The 19934-nt window shown below is 32.9% G+C and overlaps 1 protein-coding gene across 3 annotated transcripts in view; it reads right to left on the bottom strand.

Moving 5' to 3' along the window:
• Nucleotides 1-19934, bottom strand: part of LOC123718406 — a 58875-nt gene that overhangs the window by 11759 nt on the left and 27182 nt on the right. For 2 of the 3 annotated variants that reach the window (XM_045674838.1, XM_045674839.1), the window contains 4 exons: nucleotides 14421-14529; nucleotides 3618-3726; nucleotides 2891-3204; nucleotides 2483-2693 (listed from right to left, as the gene is read on the bottom strand). In XM_045674838.1, the coding sequence (XP_045530794.1) occupies nucleotides 2483-2693; nucleotides 2891-3204; nucleotides 3618-3726; nucleotides 14421-14529 (743 nt within the window). Of the gene's footprint in view, nucleotides 1-2482; nucleotides 2705-2890; nucleotides 3205-3617; nucleotides 3727-14420; nucleotides 14530-19934 lie in introns of those variants that run through there. The other variant, XM_045674840.1, reaches the window with a different exon arrangement.

Below are 19934 nucleotides of genomic sequence, written 5' to 3'. Positions count from 1 at the left end.
AATACGTTCCTGCATAAGTGATATTATTGGAATACATGGGAACAACAGTAATTGGTACACAAGAGTTCGAACTATAGTTGGAAATGATACAATATTTTATAATAAAATTAATACAAATGTTCCAGTAGGAAAATAGTTCATATAGCGAAAGGATAAAATATATCTCCAAAATATCGATAAAGTGAAATTTATTTGAATAACACCTTGTATAATATACCACTTAATATAACATGCTATAAAATTGTCATTTTGCAATCATAATTTATAATCGGTTACCGGGCCACCTCTTGACATTATTTATCACTACAAAAATAAGAAAAACACAATGGCGGGCGAAGATACTCGTAGATACGACACGTGTCAATATAATTAATAGACAATGTTCATAATTCAAATTAAATTCGAAATTCAAAAGCCCAACAAAAAAGTATTAAAGCTCATTTGGTATCCTGAGAAACCATGCTCTCCGTAATGAAATGTTGACATAATCCTACTTCAAATTATTGATTGCGGCTTTTTGACTGCATATTTGCTATCCTTAGTAAATACTATACTTTGCCAATAAACGCAGAGTTTTGATTAAAGAACAGGGATTCACTTAAAACTCCGTGGTCCACGTCAACAATGAAGAATTGGTATTGGTATTTTAACTGTGCAAAGACACTACAATTTCTCTCCAACAATTTATTTCTAAGTATGTTCGACCGTGTAAAAAAATCGAAAAAAAACGAATCGACTTCCAATGTTTGCTACTTATAATATATTTAAAATTAATGTTATAACACCGAGAATATTTATTACGTATTTGTAATTGAGAATTGACTTTCAGGCTTAGTATTGCTGATTTAGAACGTCACATCTTAAATCATACTACAACTACAACTTTACTAGAAATTTATATTACTCTGTGAACAGAATTTTTCCAAATTTTTTATATTAATTTTCATAGTTATATAGATCTCAAACATTTAGGCCTCAGATTTCTGGATCTGTTTCGTGATCATTTGTTTTTCTTCTACTAGGCAAGTAGGTGATCAGCCTTCTGTGCCTGTGTACACACCCCGTCGACTTTATGAGTGTAAGGAATGCCGGTTTCCTTCCGAAAATGTTCAATGTACGAGCGAGTGTTAAATGCGCATTGGAGTGTCCATTGATGCAGGCGGGATCGAACCTACGACCTTAGGCATGAGAGTTGCACGCTCAAGCCACAAGGCCAACATTGCCATCTATCACATCTAGGCATTGTTTCAAAATCCGAGATGCAATTAATATCCTCTCTCGGAACGTGGATGGTACGGATTTGCATACTGTCTTATTAAATACTTTCGGCTGTCATTGCAATCACAATTAACATCTGCCTATAAGCTGTAACTTATGTGCTGTAACTGCTTATAGTATAAATATTATAATTATTCCGATATTAAATGTTAAAAAAATATATTTAGAAACAAATGTTTATATTAAAAATATTAATAAAAGGTTTAAGCCCGAAGCTATTTATTATTTTATTATAATAGAAAATATAAGTTAAAATTTATAACTCCAAAAACATTGCCTTTAAAAAAATTTGTAAGCTGAAAACTTCTCTTAAACTCTTAAAATAAATAACAATAGTTCATAAAATTCTACATTATTGTAGCGTTTGTTTTGTAAACTTGTTAATTCGAAACGTAAATATTTATTATAATTAATTAATTTGTTTTATTATTTGTCACAGGCGGCTTACTATTACATTTATGGGTCGTTGTTACGTAAGGTTATGTTAACAAAGGTTAGTTATTGTTTATTAAACGTCATTACTTTCTTGTAACAATTATTACGATACTTAGAAGTGTAAATAATAATAAGTTGAAATGTATTTATTTTAATGTACATTTTTAAATAATATACAAATGAGATCTAGGTACGAACTCGGGAAAAACATTATTTACTGATATCCTTATTGAACGAGCGACGTGATTTATTTGTAAAAACGGGAAAATCTCGAATAACGCTGTCAGAACATTACCCAGTAGCTGCTCCTTGACCTAGTGGTAAAGTGATAACTCTTTAGAGGTCAGATGTCGAATCCTATTGATAACAAGATTTAAGTAGAAAGAAATTCTACATAAAATGTCAACGAACACATAATACCTACTGTATATATTGCACAATATAATTTAATATTGTTTTCACGAAAGGTTACCGTTTCTTATTTTGAAAATTTTACAATTATTTGCAAAAGACGTAAGTGATGTTGGGCAGAACATAAAGTATTATTTACGGGCAAACACTATTAAATCTGATAACTAATAATCAAACATCCATCACGCTGTTTATAAATAAGCACTATTGATTTCGCATCCTTAAGAAAAATCAAAGTTAAAGTTCGTTACCCTTAGAAACTTAAAGTTCTTCTATTGTGTTTATGTACTCATAAAATGTGGTCGTCAAATAAAATTTAAGTCGCATTTGTTTAATATTAGATAAAAGAACTACTTACGGATCAAATGGTGGATATGAAGGTGAGTAGGTGCCAGGACCGAAGTAATTTGCGGAAATGGAAAGGGACTGCACGTGCGGTTGGCCCATTGGGCCCGTGTGGTAAGTTTCTCCATACAGTCCCTTGCCATAAGGAGTTCCACGGAAAGGTCTCTTCATCCGGCGGCGCCGTCGGAAATTTCCATTTTCAAACATATCACCGCATTGTGGATCTAAAACAATGCTTCAATCACAACATAGAATAATTTTGATACCTCAAAAACGCAAGCCAGTCGCATCAGCATTTCGCAATACCGCATTTCTTATCTATGGGAAGTACTTCCGAGGGAAACAATGGTAATTCTTTACCCCTGTTATGAAATATGGTCAAAAACTACCAATGTTTTAGTTAAATTTGAAGCTTTCTTACCAAGAGTCCAGTAGTTGCCTTTTCGTTCGCCACCGCCTTCCCGTGGTACTTTGACGAAACATTCGTTAAGACTCAAATTGTGTCGAATGGAATTCTGCCAGCCTTTTTTGTTCTTTTGAAAGTATGGAAATTCCTTTGTAATATATGCGTAGATTTCACTGAGAGTCGCTTTTTTCGTTTCGCTATTTTGTATAGCCATTGTTATGAGGGCTACGTAGGAATAGGGCGGCTTCGTTGCTTCTGAATTTGTGGTGGATTTTTCTGAATTTCCCGAACTGGAGCTTGATGTTGCGTCTACTTTCGGTTCGGAGTTACTATAAATTCGTAAAAGTTCAATTTATCTTTAGAAAAATATTCGTGGAATTGCAATTAGCTTAATTAAGGGAGGAGATAAAAATAAAAGATTTTATTTTATCTGAACGTTCAGCATATTCAACGTTCCATTCATTTCGCCCACCTGCAATCTTGGCCTCGCGGCACCGAGGTAGTGCTAAGGAGCAAAATAATAGCTATTCTTGGAAGTACTCGAAAATAGGTTAATGTAAACTGTACAAGGAGATTAAAGTGAAAGACCCTTAAAAAACTAGGAGTAAACTTCTCTCTCGTTAAAAACCTTATTTCGCCTTATAAAACATTATATAAGGTGTATACAGAATAAGTTACTATTTTTACAATTCTTTTTATATAGAAATAAAATCGAAACCATATTAATGAAACGAACTATTACCTTATAGCTTCGGACAATGTGGTAGACACGGCTGGTATGGACTTCATTCTAGAGATGAGCGGAGAGTTCCCTCTTTCATAGTGATTGCAGGCCCTCTCTAGCCTTTTATCTATAATATAGTAATACAGAATCAGCATATGTTTAAACAATAAAGCAATAATATTTCACTGAATTCATTGCTATAGTCCTCTTAGTACCATCTTTCTATATGAAAGCAAAGAAGACAGAAAATCTTCTTTCTTTATTTTTTACAATTAAACTTTTTTATGTTTGGTATATAACTAGGCAAAAGTCAGTTAAGTATATATATATATATATGTAAAGAAATAATTATATTTATTAGATTAGTTTCTTTAGATTATTAACCATCTATTATGACTAAACTGATGATTCATTTAATTTGTTTTTTTGGCTGTGGAAAATCCGATAGTTTTGACTTGTCATTTAAATTTTAATTAGAAGTGTTTTGGTTATCAGAACATTTTGAATTATAAAAGAAATATAATAAAAGCGATTGTTTTCAAGTCAAATAAATAAAAAATAGCAAACTTTAAATGCTGTTTCTTTAAATACATATTTCAGCGAAACATTAAAGTTTCATTCATAAAACAATACAATCATAATATATACATGACGCAAAGAAGAAAGAAAACCCTCTTTCATAATTTTTAAATACACTTAAACAGGGGTTTGGTATATATCACAGCATAAGTCTTAGTCACCAATCACACCCGGTCTACGTGTGGTTTCAATGACTTTGCTGCCTACGACTCATTTTGTTTTTCTACACAAAAGAACGGCTACCAAATGCGGTTTCTATACAAAAATCTCGATCGATCGACTTAACTTAAACGCCTCATATTTTAGATAAAAAGCCCTTATTTATTTTTATATTAAATAATAATAAAAATTGTTTCAAATTCAGTGTCTACTACACATCTCTTGCTTTAAAAAGTTAACCGATTTCCTAATTATGGCAACATACATATTTATGTGTATATATATATATATATATATATATATATATATATAGATATATATATATATATATATATATATATATATATATATATATATATATATATCGTTGTAGTGGTATAAATAACATTCGATTGTTACATAACACATGATTCTTATACATAGATGTCGGTATCTGTTTTGATTATATACCCTATTTCCTTTCTTAATTATGCATTGGTTCTAATGACGCGTAGCCAGTAGGCCAACAAAACTGAATTAAAATGAAAGGCTGATTAATTTTAGCAGCAAGCAATACAATATAGGTTGTTTGGAAGGCGTGCGGTATCGAACGTGCCTCCCGATACGGTTTTCTTAGAATCATTTGTTTCGTTATATTTGAATAATGAAAACAATTTCGCTCGTGCTCACTAAAATATTTAAAATTATATCAATTTCACACTGAATTTATTTATATACAATGTTATTGTCCTTGTTAGATCCGTTGCAAAACAATTATTTTGTATGTGTTATGCATGCATTAACAAATGTTGCCGGAATTATTTCAGGTTTTGGTTCCAGGGTTTGACTTTGGTTGCGACGAGCGATATATTCGTTTAGCTACAAGCGCTACATTATACAACTTTATATTTTAATAAATATGTAAAATACTATAACAAGTTTAACATATAAATGTAACGTAATCTGGAATACTATATTTAAGTTACTTCTTTGATTTCCAGTAATCTCCTAGTTTTAATAACACAACTAGACTTACGTAAAAAGAAAAAGTCAATAATTCTAGAGAAAACATTTCTTTATCGATCGTTAAGATTCCTATTCGCAATGATTTATGTATTACACTATTTAACATTGCTTATATATCTGTTTATGTTTATTGGTTATCTATATACGCAATTGTGCTTAGTATGTACAAAGTCGAAGTCCCGAAATCTGAAGTACAACATTGGCATGTTAGAAGACATGCCATGAGACATGACAGACATCAAAAAGTACTGATGCGCCATCTATGTTTAGCAGCTAACATATATCGGCGAAATTTATTTTTTGTGTACCCAATACAAGGCGATATAGCTGCACTGGCATCAAATAAATGCTCATGCCCAAAGGTATTTCGTCATGAAGGTATTCTATTTATCAATTTATTAATTTAAATCGAATCATTCGCGTACAAAACTTTTTTTCAGCTTCATTGGTAATTGACAAGATTTTGCGTATCACGCGTGCTAAGTGTTGGAATGCGTCAGTCGACAAGTCGGTATCGTGTTCGAAGCTGCGAACAGCACTGTGCATTGTGTCGCATATAGAACAATGCATCGTATTTATAAAACATTTAAGACCGTATCGTTCGTGAAATTAATAACAAATAACAATTGTGAAGCGTTAGGTAGCGCGGTGCGAATTGCCCGAGTCGTTGAGTAACGTAGATTTTTTTTTCCGATTACGCGATTGTTCTTACGTACGCTGATAACATTGAAGTAATTTTGAGTTTTATCGAATCTCGTTGTGCAATGAAATCATTATATGATTTTCATTCACCAAACTGGTCTGATCTATATTAGAGACTATACTAGAGAGTGTAATTAGACTGATGGATATAAAATTATCGTTGTAATATACAAATTAAACGTGATAATTTTAGACTTTTCATCGGGATTCCTAAGAAGTACCGTCTCACTTCACTATACACATAAAACGGATAAAGTTCTCCTGAAATTGCTGAAATAAGTTCCGTTAATTCGAAATACGATACTCACAAAAAATACACTTGTTTTATAAACTTATAATGTTTTTCTTTTAAAAGTTCATTTTGCAAAAATTATAATATTTATTTCAGATATACAACAGATTATGCCTTTGCAAATTAAAATAAATAATCGCAACTACGTGGCACGACTGATATAATGTTACTTTAATGTATGTGCTTTAAGCGCTTCTCTCCCCACTAAGAGACAGCCTTATGCTTCTAAAAAGAATTTCGAGGATGTCATCCATTCAATATAAAAATAAATAGTGGCTCTTCAACCCCAATTGGGTCTGGGCCGCAGATTTCTGTATCTGTATCATGATCGTTTAACAATCTAATCGGCAAGTAGGTAATTTAGCCTCACGATGTTTTCCTTCACCGTTAAAAGCTGACATAGAAAGAAAGTCCATTGGTGCACAGGGATCGAACCTACGACCTCAGGATTGAAAGTCGCACGCTGAAGCCACTCACCTCAATCAATTAAAAATTCTCAGCTGAAATAAGTCACACTTGTGTTAAAATGCCTTTATTAATTATTCTGTGTAAAACGAAAAATCATCGAATTTAACGCAACATTACATCATGCCGTAGGCTAATACGACCCCTTTTCTATTAATTACAGTTAAGTACAGTCAAAGTTTAATGTTACGATAATTAAATCTTTTATTTCGTGTATTGATAACGAAAAGGGGCAAGATCTAGCCTTGAGCAGAGTAATACAATCTTTCCGTTCAATTAACTTACAATATACCCATTAATTTAATATTACCTACAGCTATTATGAAACGACCGGTATGATTTTTAACAGTACAGGAAGGCCTTAACACTCGTGTTGATCATGTTTTTGACAGCTCGAACATCAACTTTTCAAACAAATTGTATCGTCTATAAATTCTATAACAAATGCATGTTCATTACAACTAACCCTATGAATAATAAAATAGAATAATTCAGTGACGCTACAATATTTGTTTGACGATCATTTTTCAAACAAATAGGCAAGTAGATGATCGGCCTCCTGTTCCTGACATACGCCGTCGACTTTGTGAGTCTAAGGCCAGCCGGTTTCCCCACGATATTTTCCGTCACCATTTGAGCGAATGCTAATTGCGAACAGAGATAACCATTGCACCCGGGAATCGAAACTACCACCTATGACATAAGACTCACACGATAAAGCCACTAGGCCAACTCATAGTATGTATAATAAAAATTCAAAATACTTCTGTTAAATAAATAATTAAAATACATAATGGGCTCATAGTTAGTTGGCTTTAACTTTAATGACAATAAAATTATAACATCCGTAACACTATTCCACCTTTGGAATATACATATTACTTTTAGTTTAACATAAACATATGTTTAGTGAAACATATTTTATTAAATCTAATTCATTTAGTCAACACTCTAAAAATGTTGCACTATTGAAAATAAGTATAATTGTGTTAATTTACGTAAATAATGAATAATTGCAAGTAAACATTGCGAATGGCGTCCCCGAGGCTTCAGATAGTAAAAATGCGACATAATTAATATACCTAGTCCAGCTATAAGTGCTGTGACAAATGAAAATGCATTTTTTTATGAAGTAATGTAATATTATTAAAATGTATACCTTCATATTTATTAAAGTCTCCACAAAAATAAAAAAAATATTCTATTCGAATTAGCCAGCTTTGACTTTTATACGGCCTTTAATCTGAATAATATGAATTTGAATTATAATATTAATATGAATTTACCCACTGTTTCCGAAAGAAATTTCGCCACTGCTTAATACAAAGATGTTTTAAGAGACTCAATCTCGCCTTGTCATTTAGAGCACGCCATGTCCTCTTAAACTGACCATATTTTGAAGTCTTAAGGTATATTATAAAAAAATGTATTGCTGAAAGATTTCCCAACACGATCCAAGACTGTACCTTGGCTGGCTATACACTTTGGCTGAGGCTTTCACTACTTTTTCACAAAAAACGTAGTTTTACTAAACTGTGTATGCAACACTTATTGCTTATTACAGTATTCTTTAATAGTGACAATTTTTTCATCGGTAAAGAGGATAAGTTCTGAATTTCAGGTCTTGTATACAATACGCGACAGAGTGCTTGCGGGAATCTTCCTTTCTCGCAATAAGATTTTTTGCTACCTAATGGGGTTTCGACGAATTCTGGCTTTAATAGCATTAACAGCCTTTGCAGTTCTAACAGCTCGCGGCCATATTTACTGGTCTTCGACAGACGAAGTGTTGTTGCATCTGTTGATACTACGTTATACGAACATATGGCTGATACCAAGCTTTGAAGTGTCAGGAATATGACCGACGGTCTATAACCACTTCTTGAAAGGCGATCACTGCAATCCTATTTTAAACACTTCGTTCCATATTGATAATAAACACGAAATAATATGTGAAACGGCGCAAAATCGAAAGAATACAATACACGTGTTCCAAATTCAAAATAATTAAAAAGTTAAAAAAAGAAAAGTTTTTATGTAACAGTATTTATGGCCTGTTTAAACGTACCTACTGTGCACCAATAGGTACATGCGCAAATAAGAATTGCTCATTCATACCGACGAAACGTATCGCTGTGTGTATAAAATCGTATTGATACCCAAAAATGTATGTGTACTGTGTCTTGTCGAAGACAGTGGAGGAAGTACGACACCACTAACAATTGCATTAAATATAAAGAGCGTGACTTAAGACGAAGAAAGAAGAAGTTCTATGTCTAAATTTGGCCATAAAAGAACATAATCAAGAAAAAGGGCCGATTTGAGGCCTTGTGTGGTATTATATGGTTATCAATATGTTTTAATCCGTAAACAGACTTCTTAATAGATTTTTCCAACATTGCCGTGAACAACATTTGAGGCACCTGGTTAACATAACACCATTCCAACAAAACAACAAGTTGCTTGATGATGGGACATCAATCTGCGTAGGTCAATAAGCAGGCTTTCAAATGAGAATTTATTTAACGTTTTTTATGTTGTAACACTCTACTAACTTATTATTAATTTATAGAAATATATAAACTTTCTGAAGAATTCTTTAATTTTGCCAAGACATTTGAAAATATACAACATAAAAATTATCTATGATATTCATAGACAATTTTGCATCTAGGACGGTCTCGATAAAAACGGGCAAGGCCGTGCCCAAAAAATACTGTACTGTGGCTTCTGTGTATAATAATATACGCTAAGATGAAACGTATATAATCATTTTATAAGCGTTATTATTATTTAATAACAATTATAAATAATGATAGGACAAATCGCTTGTAAACGATAACGTCGCCAATCACGTTTATAACGTCGGTTGTATACTCGAGAAATTATTAATTATATTAAATCATCCTATATGTATAGGAAAAATTTCTTCAAAATCAAAGTTTCAAATATCAAGTGAAAACAAAGAGTTATTAAATAATCACTACTTAACTTTCAGAATTTGATACCGATAGTCTCGATACGACACTAATACAAAAGGTAATTGTTCTTTTCAACGCATAACTTTAACACGCATAAGTAGGCTGTTAGATAATACATTGTAATCCGTATAAGGTAAAATGAACTCAATTGCGTGCGCACTTACGTACATATTTGCTTAGAATAACGTTTTTCTCAAGCCAAACGCGTGACAGACGATTACCTAACCGGCTAAGAAAAGGGTAGAATAGGCGGAACCTTTACTACGAGCAGCCAATAGAATTACTGCATATATTGTTTTTAATACCGTTTATATATTTTAATATTTTTTATTATTAAAATATATTTGTACTCACACATATACTGCAAAGGTTGAACTACGAGATAGGCATACAAGAAATGCAATTATAGAATCTAGAAGTGTAATTAAATAAAAAAGGTACGTTATTGACATACGGAAGGCATACTTAGCTAAGTTAGACCTCGAATCTTAGCATGCCGGTTTTCCAATTGTATCCTTCATGGTACGATCGAAGCGTTCCTGGCACAGCTTGGGTTCGAATATACAAGGTAGCAAAACACACGCTTAACCTGCCACTATTAAAATAATGCAATACCTCCGTGAAATGCACAGTGTAATTTTTAGATGCAAACAATGATTGTGTCAAAAACATTTATTCACTAAACATCAAAACATTATTTTCAATTCGAACCATACAAATTATATACTTATAAACAATGTCAAATACACGTAAACAAATTTGAAGCGAGTCGAACATAAAGCAATACAACATTTTTCCGCATATTACCGTAAAACATTACGCGATAAATGCAAAGTCGCGTAAATTCCTCACGATGTCTAATTGATTAAGCTGTAAGCGCTCTACATCGATAAACACTTTCCTATTTGTATTCGATTCGATGCGGGGATAAAAACGTTCACTCTTTTTAATTACCCTGATAAAACCATATTTAATACATAAACTACATCTCTACATTTGAGTCCTGATAAATCCGGAAATTTTTTGAAGCACTTTCAGTGTACAAACCAATTCAGTCATAATGGGATCGCAAATCAACAGCACATGTAGACCTGTCAATCTATTTTGACGTTGCGTTATATGTCTCAATTAATACTATATTTGTAAGGTAATTGTAAATGTGTTTAACCACTAAGAAGAATATTAGTGTGACTTTTCTAATACAAAATCATAAAACATACCATGTAACAGACTGCTGATAGAGATTGCTTTATAAGGCGTGTTAAATGTAAACAATCGCCATTTATTTCGCAAATGGAATATATTCGTGAAATTACTCAGTTTTCTTAGAAAGATATCATCACTACCGAGCCATTAGCAGACATGGTTGATGGTACTTCACATTTGCGGGACTAATCTTCAGCAAACTCCAACTTTACCACGAATCACGGCGAAGTTTTAGTGATAGGTGTATCAGCCCGAACCAAGTCCATTAAAATAATTACATGATAATACTTTTATTGGAAATTCTAGAGATAATTGAAGGAATTATATTAAGAAAACAACCTCAGATAAGAGCAGGGCAAAACACCGCGTGTTTTCGTCGACGGTTAGTGATTTGTTTAAGGAAAGATAAAATATACAGCGAAAATTATTTAAAATTTTGGACAAAATTAGTTAAGTCAAGGTTTATTCATTTTAATGAAAACACGATTATGTTTTTGTACAATCTATAGATATAATTCAACTATAATCACTCTAAATATCCGTAAGCATTTTTGAAAAAATAAATATTATAGTAATACAAAAGTAAAGTAACAATAAATCTAAACATTGTCAACCAAACGGTGTCTTGCCTCTAGGAAAATGTCTATTGAATATTTTTTTTATGTGCACTGCAAAGTTTCGACTTCTGCAAATACGAAATTATACGTAGCGATGTGTGGGGTAGCGATTACTTGAAATATGATAAACAACATGATTGAATTGCTGATTTATAAAACAACCCGAAGAAAGTTCACTCAATAGTATATTAACAATGTGTGGAATGTTCAGGTTACATTTTATTCATTGTACATAAATTATTTAAAATTTTATTTGTAAAAAGTTTAAGATCGAAGTCTAATGCTGTACGGTAACGATTGTTAAACTTCAAGCAGGAAATTTAACTTTACATATTTATATTTGATTACTGATACTGTTTTGAATTTTTACATCAAGTTAACAATATATCCCGTTGTCTAAAGGAAAAAATCTAGTGTTAGGAGTTATGTACAAATGTTTAATATTCCTAATAATCTTTTAAGAATTTAGGACCTACGAAACAACAAACGTATGACGTACGAACTTATGGGCTCAGAATAGTTTTTAGTGCATAAGACCGGACGGCATTAACTTCGTAATTCAGTGCTCGAATCAAAATTATTTCCAGGGCGATTAAATCTATCAATGAGTTTCCGGCAGCTTGACACTTAATTTCGAACTGAATCGAAACCGTTCAACGAACAATGGGGGTTAGGTCATAAACTAAATGCGCCCTATGTTACGAGGTAGGGCTGCCAAAAATGCATGATAAAGCAAAATCGCGGGCAGCTTTACCAGATTAAAATCAATATTTAAACAAAGTGTAGTCGAATGACCGAGTTTTGATTTAACACAAATCTGAAGTTCAATTTTAAAACCAAAATATCCGAACCAATATGCTATACGAGTGAGATTCGTGGCTTGTGGCAACCCTGCTCCTATTAATACGCAAAGGCATTGTTTTAAAATACGAAAACATATTTGTATGTTTGCTTGTTCTTGATAGACTACCGATGTATGTGTAAATATTTATCCGAATAACACGCTGTTAATATTATGAGCTTTCTCTATAAGCTTATTTTAGTAAGTGGGCTTTTCTTTTGTTGTCCCAGGCTCAGCGCTCGGTGCACTGCTCACGAACCTAAGTCGAGATAGGAGGGGGAACAAGTCTACGGGACAGCCTTGGACACCCACTTTAGTGGATGCGTTTTTGACTTTTCTTTAGATTACCACAGGTTCGGGTCGTGGTACACTGCTTGCGTAACTAAGCTTTCATTTTTATTTCTTGTAGGAATTTGTAATTTTCGTGCTGTGTTTAATATAACTGCTTTTTGGAGGGCCATGTAGATTTCGGAAGTCTAATAGCTTGGTGTAACTATGTCGAGATTGCTCAAAATTATCTATGATTAATGTACAAAAACTAGCCGTGTTCGCCTTAGACGCAAAAAGTCGACGGCGTGTATCAGGCACAAGGCTGATGACATGCCCATTAGAAAAAAAGCAAATAATCGTGAAACAGACCTCTGAGCCCCAACCTAAAAATTTGTCGCGCCACTAATGTCGTAATTATTACAACGAGTTTTATAATAAAACATGGACAACAATTATTACAAGCAGTACCTACTATACAAGTAACATAACACTACCGCTTATACCAGAAACTGTTCACTAAATATGCGCTATTTTAGTAAATTCTCGCTTCACACTCTTATGTATAATTAAACAGAGAAATCATAATAACAGTGATTTTAAATGGCAACATTACCAGTCGCCTTATTAGAATCAATTAACCACCCTAATTGTAACATAATACCATCATACGGATTACATCTTCAGGGCTATAAGCGATACAGAAATAATACCTCGTAATTCAGCTAAAAAGCACATTTACGTGAAAAACATCATTATTTTTAATATTACGATGAGTACAATTATTTTTGGCTTTAAAAAGAAGGATCTAAGTTGCAATATTCGAATATAGTAACCAATAACTTTTCCACAAATTCAACGGTCGATAAAATCGGTCTGTTTGGTTTTGAGTTATCGATCCACGTATTACAGACACGTATCATATTTATTAATTACGTTTATAAAAAAAATATTAACTGACTTAATCGTCTATAGTTATGTCACGAGGTAGTGAGTGAGTAAAGTTGTCTTCCGCCTTTGATACTATTTTTTTATAGGAATTCAAAAAGGACATCTATTATTGTGCCTGGTATACAGAGAATTCACCTATGCCTAGGACATACGCATAGTCCATAGAACATTGTTATAAGATTATAATACAACAATAAATGTAACAAATTCAAAAACTTAGACACAATCGTGTTGTTAGAAGGCCGAAGCTTTCAGTTGAGAAGGTAAAACTTGGACATTAGAAAAACTGCTCACTAACATAACAAGGTTTTTAAAACTTTAATTCTGACGCGGCTACTAAAATAATTTTAACTGAAGCAAAAACAAAATATTTTTGAAGAATTGAATAGACATTTCCAATTCAATTTTGCGTACAACGTAAAGACCAGCCTCAGGGGCTGCCTCTATGTCCCCAGTAGCTTTATTAAGGGATCTTTTAGCTTTAGCTAAGTTAAGTGCGTTGACAGCTAAGCTCGTAATGTTTTGGCCAGCTCTGTCCTGAGGCCGTCGCCGCCTTCCCCGGTTTTTACCTTAATCTAATGTAACTTTGGGTGGCTTTTAATGTGTTGTTAGCTACTGTAATGGAACCTTGCGCATACGGACGTTTGTTGTTGGGGGCCCGAGTGGCTTATAACGAGGTGTCTACATAACTGAAAGACCTTCGATTTTGTTCGTGGCTTCGTAATAGAGTCATTTTAATAATATAAAATTACGTACTTGTATGTGACAGGTTAACAGTGCAATGCTCAGGCGAGGCCAGACTGTATGGAGGTTCCTCTTTGGGCTTCAACAGGTCATGGGTAGGAACAGCGTGGATCGACAGCTCCTGTTGGAAGTAAGTACACCACCATTAATATTACTTATATAAAAATGGATGTTTAATTAAAAATATATGCTTTCAAACAAATATTATTGTTATTACATCTTCTATTAAATAATTTTAATATAACAATTTTTTAAGTACTAAACAATCACTAAAACTGCGAATATCATCCTTATTCTAATTATATATAACGTTTGATTGATTTATACTATTTATACTCACGAGTATTAACAAGTCTTTGCTCAAAACCTTGTGTCATTATCACTAAGACCCAACTAAAGAAATTAGCGGCAATCAAATAAACACGTGGCCACGATATTTTTCCTTCGTTAATATTAAATCGAATCTAAAAAGATTTGTAATAAATACTCAACAATATCTATTTTTAAATACTTGAGACACTTTCTCCAATCTTGAATGAACGTCTACCCTCCCCGAGTACTGTTCCATCTAACGGTATAAGCGGTAGCGAATAGAACACGAGATTTACAACAAAAACGTATAACAAAGGACTGTGTTTTAATTAACGGAGGTAAGGATAGGATTATGGATATTCTAATATAGAAATTTCGTTTTCATACAGATTTTTTTAGTGATGCAATTTAACAAAAGATAAAGTTTTTCACTTTTTTATACTCGACCAATATATGCTATAAATGTATATGTAACTTTTAGCAAAGCAATTTATTAGACACAAAATAACAATGACAGTACACATTATTAATTTGCCGAAATTAAAACATTGTTTTACACGCTCCAACGCGTAGATTACGCCGTTGCGTTCGCTTTTTGACAGTGGCATTTATATCCGATCTGATTTGTTCGCAACAGCTGCATGAACGCACCTATTAACCGCTGATACATGTTTGTCAGCCGGCTATTAGGGAGAAAGAGAGAAAATCTGTATACCACCAAGATGAGCGGGATCGATACACTTCTTCGATTCAAGACCAATTTATATGTTGCATCGTGACACTCGAAAAATTCCCGTCTTGAAAATTTTTGAATCAGCGTATTAACGTGGCATGTGGCAGGTCATTTCTCTCGTTTCTATATAAAGAAAATATTGGTCAAGAACGTTAATTTGAGAAATTCAAAGCTCCAAGTTGTTTCAAACCGTCAAGTCAATATTTTACAAATGTTATACAAAATATGAACTAAGCTTCGCTAGTGGGATAGCGATAGATGGGAAAAATGTTTGACAGTGAATGCTGCAAAATAGGAAAAAGAAGGAGAGCTCTGTGGAAATTCTTTGGCGAAAAAAGTATAAATGGAAAGGATTGAGGGAGGCTGTCGATGACCACTTTTCTGCAAATTATTTACTAATTATGATAGAAGTGTTTACATAACATAAAGTTATATGTATATATATATTTAAATAAATTATATTTTCACGAAAATCATATAAATGTTATGTGTATTCAAAAATCTAGACACAAATAATTTACAATATACAAGGAAAAGTCGTCGAAATTTTTAATATTCACTTTTCTTCACGAAAGTTTATAAACAAATATTGGATGGTTTATAAACAAATCGGAATAATTACAGATGTCAAATGATTTATAAAGTGGCTAAGAATACATTTTCACACATTTTTTGACAAAGAATTAATGTTGATTGACAGACATTTTATATGAAGATTACACTTTCAGAGTGTGTATTTTTAAACTGTATACTGATTTATATAATCTTTACAGATCAGATTTAGATGGCACGTTCTCGGCATGCCGTTACGGATGAGAATTATTTTTATACTAATAAAATCTTACATATTAGCTTCATTCTTACACTAACTATAATGATGACCATGCGTTTGGTATGGCTATAAACAGTATTAGAAGCTTGTAGATTTTCAAAACTTTAGCAAAATATACCAATAAATAACTAAAAAAGCTATGGCATCTCCGTCTCACTGTAATCTTAGCCAATGTATATAACAATGAATCAATAGAATGCTATAATTATAAGCAAACCATCATGACCAATTTATGGGACTACCATTTATAAGGGGTAACAAAATCATATATTAAGTAAAACTGAATGGCTACGGAGCTTTATAAATAAAATAAAACGTATTTATTATGGAAAATAAGATACAGGTATCACTTATTCCATTATTAAATTTTAATCAGTAGACATCTCTACTCATCGGCAAAGAATACAGAGGATGTAGGCCGAGAGAAAAGTAGGACATTAAGTTAGTTCATTTGCGTTCATCGGTAAAACAAAATACACTCTTCGAATTATTTTTAATAGTAAACACTCAATTAAAAAGTCGTTGGAACGCATACAATCGTGTTAGATGTCTTTTACCGAATTTTATTGCCGTAATGATTCTTAATTAACGGCCGTTAATTAGTCAGAGCGATAAATGCCAAAAATGATTTTCATTTTCACGTAATCCTACAAAGGATTTACTAATTATTTTAGTGCCGAGTTTCAACTCTAATCATATAATGCTAATGTCACTTATTTACGACCCAATATTAAACGTCTGTGTAATGCTTTACATTGACAACGACAACTTGTTGGTAATCATTTAAACGTATTGTAAAAAAAGTTTCAATGTCTATTATATTTTTCATTCAAATGAGATTTAGTTAGATCTCTAAATCTTGAAAAACGACAACCTTTAATAAATATTTGCTCAATTATATTTAGAGTGTATGAAAAATATTCGCTCTGAGAAGATCTCGGGGTAGGATTTAACGAAAATAGAAATGTAATTAATGGGACAGTCCACGCTCCCAAATGAAGTCTTCAAGCAGTTCGTCTTTCTTACATACTTAGTTATACTACTCTATGAGTAGTCCACAAATAATATAACGCTTATGAAATGAAAAAAAAATAGTATTATCTAAAACCTCTTCCGAATTTGCTGTTCATATAAAATATAACTAACGTAATACATTCCAATTTCTGTATCAATCAAATCTATTGTTACAAAATAGTGATATGCAACAAAGTTAACCCTCTCATGAAACAAGCCCATTGTGTAAGTGAAACGAACCAAATAGGAGAGGTAGCAAAAGAAGTCAGAGCACATTTTGCCACCTTATAGGATCGAGTTTCCAATGAAATGTTAGAATAAAACTTGCAGACTTGCACGTATTTAAAAATGTCGGCCACCCACGAACAAGCAACGCTTTTCTTATGAACACTACATCAATAGTTGCAATTCAGCGCTTTTGCATGCATATTTTGAAAGACTAAAGGAAAATACCTATTTATTGATACAAATTTGTTCGCTCAGTAAATACCAGGTACTGTTTATAGTTAAGTAATTAGATGAAACAGACGACGTTTAAAGAAAAGTGTAAAGAATATTTCTTTATGAGATGATCTCATATAGATTAATAAAAACAGATAAAGGTAATGTCGCCGGATTATTATTGATACAATTTTAAAAAATATTCAAATGTCGCATTACGGTAATAAAACGTTTACGAAACTTGCATAGTTCATCTTATGAACATTCAAAGAGTAAGGCGATTTTTAAGTCTTAGTTTATAAAGACAACATGTATGCAACCAAATCCCAAATTTAATATTGTTTACATTTATTGATATGTAAAATTAAGTACTAATTGTTTATAGAAAGAATTTCAGCAGAGACACCTGTTCGCTCTTACATCAATAATTGCTTAATTTACAAGGAACCGTCTTGTGTGGTAATAAGCCTCACAAGCACAAACTCGTTCTTCGAAAGATAGCCATCGTCTCAGTAGAAAATATACCATTCGTAGTTTAAAATAAATAAAAAAATCAATGGCGCTCCAACCTTTTTAGGTCTGGGCCTCAGATTTCTGTATCTGTTTCATGACCATTTGTTAATCTAATAGGCAAGTAGGAGATCAGCCTTCTGTGCCTGACTACGCCGTGGACTTTTTGGGTCTAAGGCAAGCCGGTTTCCTCACGATATTTTCCTTCACCGTTCAAGCTAATGTTAAATGCGCACTTAGAAAGTCCATTGGTACCCAGCCGGGGATTGAACCTACGACCTCAGGAATGACAGTCGCACGCTGAAGCCACTTAAGCCAACACCATTCGTAGTTTAGATATAGATTATAGATAGAACCAAGATAAAACTAGGTTTCACTTGAGTTGTTACCCTATTATTCAGATATCAAGAGAAGACTGAACGGGACGTTTTGGACTTCGATGTAGCAACAATAACTTCGCCGTATTTATTCATTTGACTTAAGGTGCATTTTACGACAAAAATATAAAATAATGTTGTTTCACTCAAGTTTTTTTTTTAATTTTTCACACTTTTCTAATACAGCGTAATTAATCATGTTCTGAATATGAATATATTCAGAACTGTATTACTATACTTGGTTACGTCTCTATCATTACGTTTGTTTTCGAATACACTCGGATGAATTGGGCTTTAAAAATTAATCAAATATGAGCTATTTCTTTTACTTTATGCTCTCATTACACGTAACACTCACGGTAGCCCAAATTTTAATTACGTCCCGTCATTTATGCTGTTCGATTTCATCAGAAATTATTCTGCGAATTCACAAATTCTGTAAAATATCCTACATTATTTTACATATAATTAAAATGCATTCAACATTATAATAACATAATTTTTGAACAATTCTAACGAAATTTATTATATTATTCGCATTTTGTCGTTTCAAGTGCTAATAATCGTATAAAAACTGTAATTCACGACACGACATTAAGGCCAAGTTAAAGCTTGTTAAAATGTCTTATATCCCTCTATTGTCGCAAAGTTGGCATTTAAATATAATGATTTGTTCTAATCAATGATAAGGTTACAGTTATTTTTTTAATACCACAGGTGCGTCTCATACCTTCAAAGATTTGCTTTCAAATACATTAATAATTTACCTATTTACGAAAAAAAATTTTGTTCTTCAGTTCCGCTCTTCACTTCTGAAGGTCGTGTTGTTCAACCGTACAACTTCCTTCATAGAGAGGGGAGGGCCCTGTATCCAGCGAGCCTCTGGGCCAGGGCGATGGTAAGACCTGTAAGGACCTTCATTTGATCGGTCCAGCGAGTAAGGGATCGGGGTCTCGTGCCCTGCACCCTGCCAGTCACGATAAAAATTTCTCAATTTTCTGGAAAAACGCGCAGTGGTGTTCCATGTCCAAAAAATATCAGCATCCGTAACAAAGAGTCGATTTTTTTCCGTCTTAGTACGGTCACGGTTGTTTCCAGAGTATTTATGTCGCTCCTTTCAGATAGTGATATTGTACAGAATTCAGCAACATAAAGGAAAATCAGTCTCAACCAATATCATCTTTGTTTTTAAGTAAACGTTCCCGGTCTTCTGCTCTTCTTAGGTTTCCATTTACACTTCCTCCTTGACTGCTTATCAGAGGGGAGGGCCCTGTATCCAGCGAGCCTCTGGGCCAGGGCGATGGTAA

This window comes from Pieris brassicae, chromosome Z (assembly GCF_905147105.1).
Source record: "Pieris brassicae chromosome Z, ilPieBrab1.1, whole genome shotgun sequence".
Taxonomy (NCBI): Eukaryota; Metazoa; Arthropoda; class Insecta; order Lepidoptera; family Pieridae; genus Pieris; species Pieris brassicae.
This window is presented reverse-complemented; position numbering and strand designations above follow the sequence as displayed.